Source organism: Myripristis murdjan, chromosome 22, assembly GCF_902150065.1.
Source record: "Myripristis murdjan chromosome 22, fMyrMur1.1, whole genome shotgun sequence".
In the NCBI taxonomy this organism is placed as follows: Eukaryota; Metazoa; Chordata; class Actinopteri; order Holocentriformes; family Holocentridae; genus Myripristis; species Myripristis murdjan.
The window spans coordinates 10,146,867-10,156,741 of record NC_044001.1 but is presented as its reverse complement, the minus strand read 5'-3'; the positions used below and the strand labels follow the sequence as shown (position 1 = coordinate 10,156,741).

General features: G+C 44.9%; 1 protein-coding gene across 2 annotated transcripts in view; it reads left to right on the top strand.

The window, feature by feature from the left end:
• The first annotated feature begins 2,727 nt into the window (after window positions 1-2,727).
• efna2a (ephrin-A2a) overlaps window positions 2,728-9,875 on the top strand; it is a 74,384-nt gene continuing 67,236 nt past the window's right edge. For both annotated transcript variants that reach the window (XM_030081811.1, XM_030081810.1), the window contains exon 1: window positions 2,728-3,802. In XM_030081811.1, the coding sequence (XP_029937671.1) occupies window positions 3,660-3,802 (143 nt within the window). In that variant the 5' untranslated portion in view covers window positions 2,728-3,659. The remainder of the gene's footprint in view (window positions 3,803-9,875) is intronic.

The following is a 9,875-nucleotide window of genomic DNA, read 5'->3' as shown; positions in this document are numbered from 1 at the left end:
GATGCTTTGATGCTGCTTTGATACCACAGACCCTCGTTTTCTTGCAGCATCTTAGTATTTCACTCTGCACCAAGAGTAAATCAGAGCAGAGTGCAGTCTACACAGAATCCTCGTCGGGATATATTGAAATGCAAAGAGATTGTATAATTGTGAGGAAGGGTAACTCAAAGTAAGATGATAGCAGCGCGGAGATTGGTGATGTTTTTGGGTTACAAAGTTCTTGAAGTTATTGGCTTACAAAACAGGCTACTTAAGAAGCCTTTGACTGAATGGAAGGACAGTATGCAGTGAATGCAGTCGTTTTTGATCATCAAAATAAGTACATTTTGCAGCACTGTACATACAGTATGGTACAACGTGTACTTGAGCTTCTTACACCCTTTGAGGTGAATCCCAAAATCAGAGAACAAACAGTCCAAACACTGGAATATCACCATCTCAATACTTTAACTAGTTCAATGTGCCTTGCATGTAACTGTACCCGTCCTCCCCTCCATTTGTTTAGAAGTCCTGACCCGTCATGTGTTTCATCCAGCACTGTGTGCATATGATTAAACGAAACCATGTGAGCCAGTGATCCCACCACATCTGGGAACATTTATTTGCATTAGTATGTGGTCTCTAATCAAGCAAATACTGGCGAACACTGAGGCCACACACAAACACACCCTAAAGTAAGCCTGAGGGGATCTGGAGGGCCCCGCATCCTATATAGTGGTTTGAGAATCTGTCCTCTATAGAAATAAATGGTCACAGTTTCAACACCATGCAACAGCCAGCGCTTCCTCGAGCAAGAACCTGAACCTCTGCATTGTGAGAGGCAGAGCAAGAGAATTGGCTGCATGTAAATGAGCACAGCGCTCGTCAATATCTTGAACAAATCGAGTTTTTCGTCTGTTCTGTATTATTTACATTTTGAAGCTGTGAGATAATTCATGTCTATAATTTATGTCTCTCTTGAGTGGAGTTTAAGTGGAGAGCAATCTCACACTTAACCAACGCTATTTCAGGATTAAAGGCCCTTGCACAGAGACATGCATCCATATATCTTCTCTGGCCCATATTCAGTGAGATTTAAGATCTCTTAAGAAGCCTTCTTATCTGAATATGTGCAATGTTGTTTAGTCTACACAGCTTATATGAGATTAGAATTACTCTTAGAAGTGACAAAGCAGACGAGGATAAGCCTAAGGCTAAGGTGAAGGATGTCTTTGCTCCCATAGTGGCTCCCCTTAAAAAGCCATCAGGAGAATATCCACCTGTTTACATATGCACGCTTCAGACAGATGTTGAATAATTCATCCACAGAGGCGGACAACATGCAGCTGTATTTGGGTTATGGGGGTGCATGGGTTCGCTCCCTGCCTGAATTCATGCAGCCCAAATTATAGGCATTACTTTGCAGGCAGAGCAGGGCATCGAAAAACTAGGACACTTTGCATAAAGGATCCAACAGAGAGGCACAATAAGATGTGAAAGATGGAGCTGCAGAAAGGTTCTCGGTTTAAAATTATTACACAGGCCTGTTAGGATTAGAAATGTTAGGACAAGTCCGTCGGTTTCAGTTTGGGAAACTGTCTCGTGGTTACTTCTCAGAGTTTGCACACTGCAAAAAAATGTGCATTTTAGCAAGTCATGTTACTGAGTCTGAAAATGATATCTTCCTCAAATTGCCGCAAGCGACCAAATCTGCTACTGGAGCGAGATAACAACTGGTTTCCGATGCAAATCAGTTTGTTGCGAGAATTATCTTGAATCAAGTCTCATTTTCTGGTTGCTGGTGAGTGATCTCCATGTTTCGACATGGGTTATGACAAACAGCCAGAAAATCTTGAACCGGGACTAATTTAAAAATTCGTGCGGAAGCAAGCGCAATTATCTCACTCTGTTGGCGAACTTTAAACTTGTTGAAACGTTTCAGAGTTTTGAAGACTGGAGGACTTGATAAGATGGATATGTTTTGCTGCGTAATCGGCACGCGCCCGCGACGCACACCAAGCAGGGGCCGCCGCGCGCTGTCAGACAGCTATCTGGAGGTTTATGGCTCAGAGGTTTTGGAGTCGCTGCTGCCTCTGCTTGCCCTTTGGGCCTAATGGACACTGATGGAAAATGACTCCACTGTTCCACCAATCCATCAGACGCCTTCTCTCCCTGAGCCCATCCATCAGTCTGCACCTTTCAAACAGAAAAGAGCAGCTTTTGTGAACTTTACGTGGAGGACGCTTTATATTCAGGTTGCGATGTAAATAAACCACCTTTTAGTCAAATGGGTAGAGTTGATAACCGTATGGGCGGTAAACCATGATCTCCGGTTGGGATCGTCACATGGCAGACGACCTAACACACAAATTTAATCAAGTTGAGGCCATTTATTACAGGCCCATGTATATTAATTGATAACTTAATTTCCGTCAGCCTAAAAGGGTCGCTACACCCAGTAGCCCATAGAAAAAAAAATCTGGGTTAACTATATTCAGGTATGTTCTTCTACTGTAACCCTGATGCTGCCTGTATAGGACGCAGTGAGTCAGCCAGCCCATATAGTCCCCCGCCGTGAGAGGTACTGCATGGCACGGCTCGGCTCGGCCCCGCCCGCGCAGGGAGAGAGAGAGAGAGAGAGAGAGAGAGAGAGAGAGAGAGAGAGAGAGAGAGAGAGAAGGTGGGGGGGTTACTTACACTGGATCTGGGTGCCGGTGAGCGCTGCTGTCGCCGTAGGTGGAGGCTGCATGGGAGCAGGTTTGGATTAAAGCCGCGATCAAACGCCGAGTCTGTGTTGCCGCGCCGGTCCAGCGTGACGCACAGAGCCAAAAAAGCGCACGGCGAGCGAAGTCACATTGGATTAGAGCCAGGGGCAGCAGAGAGGAATCACCAAGTTGAGATGCTGAGAGCCTTCAGTGTGTGAGAGGGATGCTGCTGTCTTGCAGTTCCTATGGACAAAGGAGGCTGCTCGTAAGACTCGGGATCTGTTTCCGCGAACTGCAATACAAGAAAAAGGTCAAGTGGATGTACTAGTTTTCAGTCTGGCTTCGGCTCGCGGACAGTTTGTGAGCACATTGCGTCCTGAGCTGTGCATGGGAAGAGGAAAACAAAGCGCGCTCCGGACTGAATCACCAACACCGACGTCTCTGGGTAAATAAATATGACGGCTGGTTTTGACTGTGTCTTGGGTCTGCTTTTGAGCGACAACGTCGACGTGTGCATCATCGCAAACCTTGGATGAATTCTGCCGCGTGATTACACATTTTTCCTCCCTTTTCTTTGATCTTTCTTTTTTTTTCTGGGATAGGAGGAGACCTAATCCAGGTGGCGCATCTCTCCTCGGCCGCGCGTAATGGGAGAAAAGTTTCGGACCTTGCAGATGAGACGCACTCGCAGCATCCCACCGACGACGCACTGGTGCTAAAATAACATGTGAATCAGGCTTTTCGTCCGCGGCCGATGAAGTTTTGAAGTGAAGTTTCACGATCCCAGCATGACTTGAAACACCCGCTCGGGTTATCGGAATTTCGCATCCAAACCTTGACGCTCCATGAACCGCCGGCTTGATTTTTCCAAAGACGCGCAGACGGACATTGATGAAATAGAGCGGATTTCTGCCTGGTGCGGCAGTGCATCGAAAGCCTGATCCCAGTTTGAGCGAGAGCGATCCCCCCTTTTGGATGTCTATGATGTTGTGCCAGCTCGGTCAGAGGTGCGTGATGGAGGTGGTGGTGCTGACCATCCTGTCGTGGGTGTCCGTCTGGGCAGAGGAGAAGATCATATTTGACAGACACGCTGTCTACTGGAACAGCTCCAACCCCAAGTGAGTGTCAGTAGGAGTTATAGGTGTGTGTGTGTGTGCATTTGTGTGTCTGTCTGTCTTACTGACACATTGATGTTTGGCTCTCAAAATAAACATAGACATTTCTGGCAGGCTGATCCTTGAAATCTGAACAGTGTAACACATTTTATAGATATGCTGTTTTGTTTTGTTTTTTTAATCTGTAAATATAGTATCTGGCCACATCAGTATTTTTTCTTCAGTTGTTCCCTTCCTCCTCCTTGGTTCACCAGTGAAAATCTGTCATATTACTCTTCTTTGAGATGTGTTGTGATGGCGATGTAGAGTGTTTTTGCAATGAGCAAGCAAGGCACACACACACAAATGGAAGAAGTGTGTGTTACTGCCTTTGTGTGTGTGTGTGAGAGAGAGAGAGAGAAAGCGAGAGAGATGCAGGCGCTGTGGATATTTTGTTCTGTGGCAAGGAGCTCCTTTTGTCTCAGACAATGAGGGCATCCTGCCTCCTCATCAATGTCTAGAGATTTACTCTGTTTCCCCCTCTCCCTCTCTCTCTCTCTCTCTCTCTCTCGCTCTCTCTCTCTCTCTCTCTCGCCCTTACCTTCTCTCTTCCAATTTCAGGGACTTGTGCCAACCCACACGCACACAAGCACACATTATTTCCCCGTCAATTGCAAGTACTTGTGTGAAAAGCACACCCATAAATAAACAGACACAGAGGCATAAACACACATACAACACGGCACACACACACACTTACACACATGGCTCTCTTTAACTGGGCCTCTCTCATTGACATGGGGCAGAGCACACTGGGTCCGTCTGTCTAATGGTTTGTGACAGCCTGGCCAGCCTTTCTCTCTCTCCCTCTCTCTCTCTCCCTCTCTCTTGCCCTCTCTCTTTCTCTTTCTTTCTCTCTCTCAATATCTCTTTCTCCCTCTCTCTTCCTCCCTCTCATTCCCCCCCCCCTCTCTCCCAGGTAGATAAATAAACAGTGAAAGTGCTCCCTCTCGCTCGCTCACGGCTGAATTAGTCCGACTAACGGCCCCGTGTCTCTCTGCATCACCCACACACATACACATACGCATGCACACACACTCACATACACACACACTGAGCTAACAGGCCTGTCTCTGACTGCATCACTTTTCCACAGAAGGCTCCTCAAATATTTAACAGGCAAGAGGGAACATTCTCTCTCTTTTTCTCCCCCTCTCTCTCTCTCTCTATCTTTCTGGTTTTTCTCTTTCTCTACCCTCTTTCTCCTTCTTTCTCAGCACACGCGCGCGCGCGCAGGCACGCAGACACGTCATAGGGTAAATTTAAGCTATATGGACGGAGGCTGCCGGCTCTGCGTTTCCGTCAGGGTCATGTGAACAAGTCAAAGTAGAGAAGCACATCAAAAATGCATTGGTACTAAAGCAATGAATCTAGGCTTTGGAGCGCTGGCGAAGTTGGTTCCCCCTGTTAGTCTCTGGCACTGTCATTGGTCATGCTGTGCCTTTTTCTCAGCGGACAAACACACACGTTGGTCCTGCTGTACTTGTGAGGACCTTCTGTTGTCTAAATTCAGTCTCTCACCCTTACCTAGTCTTAATTTTAATCCTACATTTACAGGAATGCGTTCAAGTTGTGGGAGGTTAGGCACTTTTGGTGAACTTACCCTTTAAGTGATGAGAACAGTGATGCCAAAATCACCCATTGGTCCCCAGTATATCATTCACTCCATGTTAACAATGTAGGAGGATGCAGGATGTATTCTTTTTATGTTGTAGTGGGCAACTAACATTATTTCAGAAGTGTGAAAATGAGAGTTGGTAGCAGTTTGGGCTCTCGCTAATGCCTTCTTCTTTTACAATATTCAGATAATTACTGAGTTATATGGACAAATATCTGGATATTTGCTTTGAATTAACTGGCTATAAAAACAAATCAGGCTGCAGGCGGGGGGTTGCACTCCACGCAAAGACACGGGTTTCCAGAAGATATCAGGTGCCGCGACACCGGTAATTTCCCAGACAGTCAGAGAAATTTGCAATCAAACATCTGACGTGGTAAATGACATTTTTTTTTTTCCAGTGCATGTAATTTAGTTTGATTTGAATCTATTTAGATTTGCCCTCAGTATCTCCTCCAATTCCACACCAGCGCTTAAATGCTTCAGATAGTTTAGCAAACACAATGCGCTGGCGCGACTGCATCAATTTTGTTTGCGTATTAGACGCTCGGCCTCCTTGTCATGAACCGTTTTAAAGCGGTCCCATGCTGGAGAGGTTTTTTCGGCATCTTTTTAAGGCTCAGCAAGGTGTCCGCCCAAATTGTCCAAATATGTAAATTATGTTTGAATACCCACCTAATGAAAGATTAACCGGATATTTGGGGCCAGCCCTTGCAGCAGCTCCAAAGCTCGGCGGTGAGCGGTGTTAAACTGATAGGACAGAAGTTTATTTGTCAGTCGATGAGGCATTAAAGGCTGATGTGGCCAACGAGAATGAGCAGGAAGCCTCGCAAACAATGCCGCATGTCCAATCCGCGGTACTGCATGTCGCAAGGAGACGGTGGAGACAGCGGGGAAAATGAACAGCTGTGTGTCTTAATTGATTGCAAAACATCAAACACATAGCTCGGCCCCAACAGTAACGGTGCTTCATCTATTCTTGAGGTTTTAGGAAGTTTTTTCTCCTCGCCAAGACAGTTTGGAAAGAGCATTTTTACACAGGGACTCGAGTATCGACTGAGTTTTCGGATTTGCTAAACACCCACTGTTTTGAACCACCAGGTGAAGACAAAGATGGCATCCAGTCTCTTCTGTTCCTAGTGATTTATTCTTTTTCTTTTCTTTCTTTCTCTCTCTCGCAAACACAAACCTTTACTTTCGTTTGGGCCAATTTCAGGGACGCGTGCCAACACACACACGCACAAACAGACATTATTTCTCCATCAGCTGTAAGTGCGCCCCAGAGACTCCTTCCCCAGTTTCCATAGGAAGTGAAGAGCCATGGGATTCTTTGTACACCTAAAGATCACTGTGCAGCACAAGAATACAGACTAGTTACAAAAAACAAAAAACAAAAAAAAAAAAAAACAACAACCATGGCTTCATTAGTTATATTTAGTTAATGACATTTCAATGTTAAAATTTATGATTTTCCAGGCCATTTCACAGCACCGCTCACAAATCTTGATTACTAAAAAGTTAGTCCTCATTCTTTGGATAAAGATTAATGTCTGCTATCAAACAAACACAGCTAAAAAACCAAGGAGTATTTGCTGGAGGCATAAGGCTGATTTTGATATCTATGTTCTCATTACATATAATGAGCCAATTAAAAAAAAGATGTGATGATCAGCCAAAGCAACCTCACTGCACAAAGAAACTCACTTGTAATATTTAAGGGTGCTCTCACACCTTTCACACCAAAATAGGCCTGTTTAGTCTGTTTTAATTGGACCATATGCACAGTGTGTTATAGTTTGGTTCATTTGGAAAGGTGGGAAAGGTTATAATACATTCAAACACATTTAGTGCAGACCAAACGTCCAACTGTGGTCCGCCTTAAAGTTGGGACTCGGTTTCCGGGTGAACCGCGGTTCCGTAATCTGAGCAAACCATAAAATGGAGCGGTGTGGGTTGAAAGTGGATGTTGACACCTGTATTTGCAAGCCAGACAGCCTCTAGTGCTGTCAAAATGAGTCAGGGACAAACAGGGAGTAACAATGGGCTGAGAGCTCATCTAGAAATGTGGGTTGACGGCAACACTTCATGACTGTTTGTGGAGAAACATTGAGGTCTGTGTTGTTCGGTGGTGCTCGACTGTAGGGCTGGGTGATGTGGCTGAAACCAGCATCACGACCCTCGAGTGGATTTTTTAAAATATCAGTAGCCTATATGTCATGATATTACACATTTTGCAAAATCCTATTAAATAATAAAATTCACATTTATGTCATTGAATTGAATGGTGGTTTTTGCTGTGCTGTCATACAAAACTCTAAAATTTTCAACTAATATTCCTCAAAATGTTTCACGCCTAATTTTGTCAGTTTTAAAACAACAGTTGCTCGTTACCATCCCATTTTGACAGCAGAATTGTGGCACAGTATCCCCAAATCACTGTATCTTCACAATATGATACTGCTGAAAGACTACAAACAACACTGAATTATTGTCCAGCCCTGCTCCATTGTTCCAATGTTGCTCTGCTATTGCGATACGCTGCTGTCCATGATTGGACTTTGCCTCGTAAAATTTCTGTCCAATAGATGAACGATCTGTTTGGCCACGTGCCATTCGTTTGCAAATGTTGAACAGAGGACTCTTAGCCCTGCATCGCCAGAAACAACTCACGAATGTGAATTGGAAGCTCTTAGTTTGGATTTCCAAGCGGCATTATCACAGACAGTCAGTGGGTGTTATCAACAGTCGCAGACCAAAATGCCTGTGGATGCAACTGGATAGAGCTACAGCCAATCAGCAGTGAGATGTGTGATGTGGCACTGAGCAACGTTGAGCCTCAGTGACGTCGGTCATCGAATCAAACCCACCCCATGTTGGATAAATTATTGTGATTGGCCCAACCTGGGGTAGGTCGGCTGGAAATCTGTCTGAACGGGAGGGGAGGGGCCAGACCAATCTGCTATAGCACATAACCCAAGCTGGCAGGTACATCTGGTTCCCAGGCTGTAGGACTGTGTGAACACGAACCAAACCTAATGAAAAATGCAACCATGTAGCAATTTCATGGCTGAATTGGACCAAAACAAGCAGCCTATAGGTGTGAAAACCCCCTAGAAGTCAACACTAGTTCCCACGGGGGCAGCAAAACAGGAATGAGCACATTCACACGCACAGACTAGCACATGCATGGACACACACATGCATCCCAGAGTACACAGCCATAGGCAGATAGTTTGGCCATTGCAGTGGCCAGTGGCAAGCGTGTTTGCTCCGTAAAGCTCTGCCATGGCTGCTGCCAGGTGTCCTTTGTCTCCACGCCAAACTTTTCAGAATCTCTCTCTCTCTCTCTCTCTCTCTCTCTCTCTCTCTCTCTCTCTCTCTCTCTCTCTCTCTGTGGTCATGGAGGATGTTGGTAGCTCCATAATCATTTTCTGAAAATGCTGTCAATTTTTTGCCAATGCTTTGACGAACTGGATTGCTGTAGGCAGGGGCACAGTATATGGGGGAAAAGTTAGGACAATTCCGAGGGCCCTTGCCTGACAGGGGCCCCAAAAATAGGTAAAAATTAATATAAAATTATTAAACCATCATTGAGTGTGTGTGTGTATATATATATATATATATATATATATATATATATATTTTTTTTTTTTTTTTTTTTTTTTTTTTTTTTTTTGTTTATTTGTTTGTTTGTTTTATTTAATTTTTTTTTTGTTTTTCATGGGGCCCAAAATTCCTGGCAGCGCCCCTGGCTGTAGGTGCGACTGCTGTGCCCCCGTTTGTCCTCTTTGACCCTCCCTCCTCCTTCTTGCCTACTCTCTTTCTTTTTGTCCCGCTTTTCCCTGGTTATCTATTACCTGTAATGAAATGTGTCCATATTTTTCTACCTGTAATTAATTGTACCGCTGCTGTATTGGCCAGGTCTGTGCCAGAGAGCCTTGATCTCAGCGAGACTAACCTGGATGAATCAAGATAAATAAAACAGGTTGGGGGAGAAAAAACATATTTTCACCTCGAGATAGCAGGCGTGGTACAAATTGGCCAAACCGTTTATATCAAGGTCTGTGGCTCTTAGCAGGCCATCTCTTTCAAGGTCTCGCACGATAATAGAAAATGCATGAGATAATCCAATTCAAACAGCTCTGGCCACTTTTGGTCACAGTGGGAAGCAGCTCTCACACACACGCAGAGTGTTGTCCATCGTCCCGTTGTGATGAGATGTGCGGCGCTGCACAGCCACAAAGTGCCGTAACACATTATCACAACAATACTGCAACACTTGAACGAAATCTGGAAATCTGCCATAACCACACAAAGGGATTTATACTGCAGGAAGGCATATAGGAGGAGCGCACACACACACACACACACACACACACAAACACACACATACACACATGCCTAGATTGGTTTTCTGTT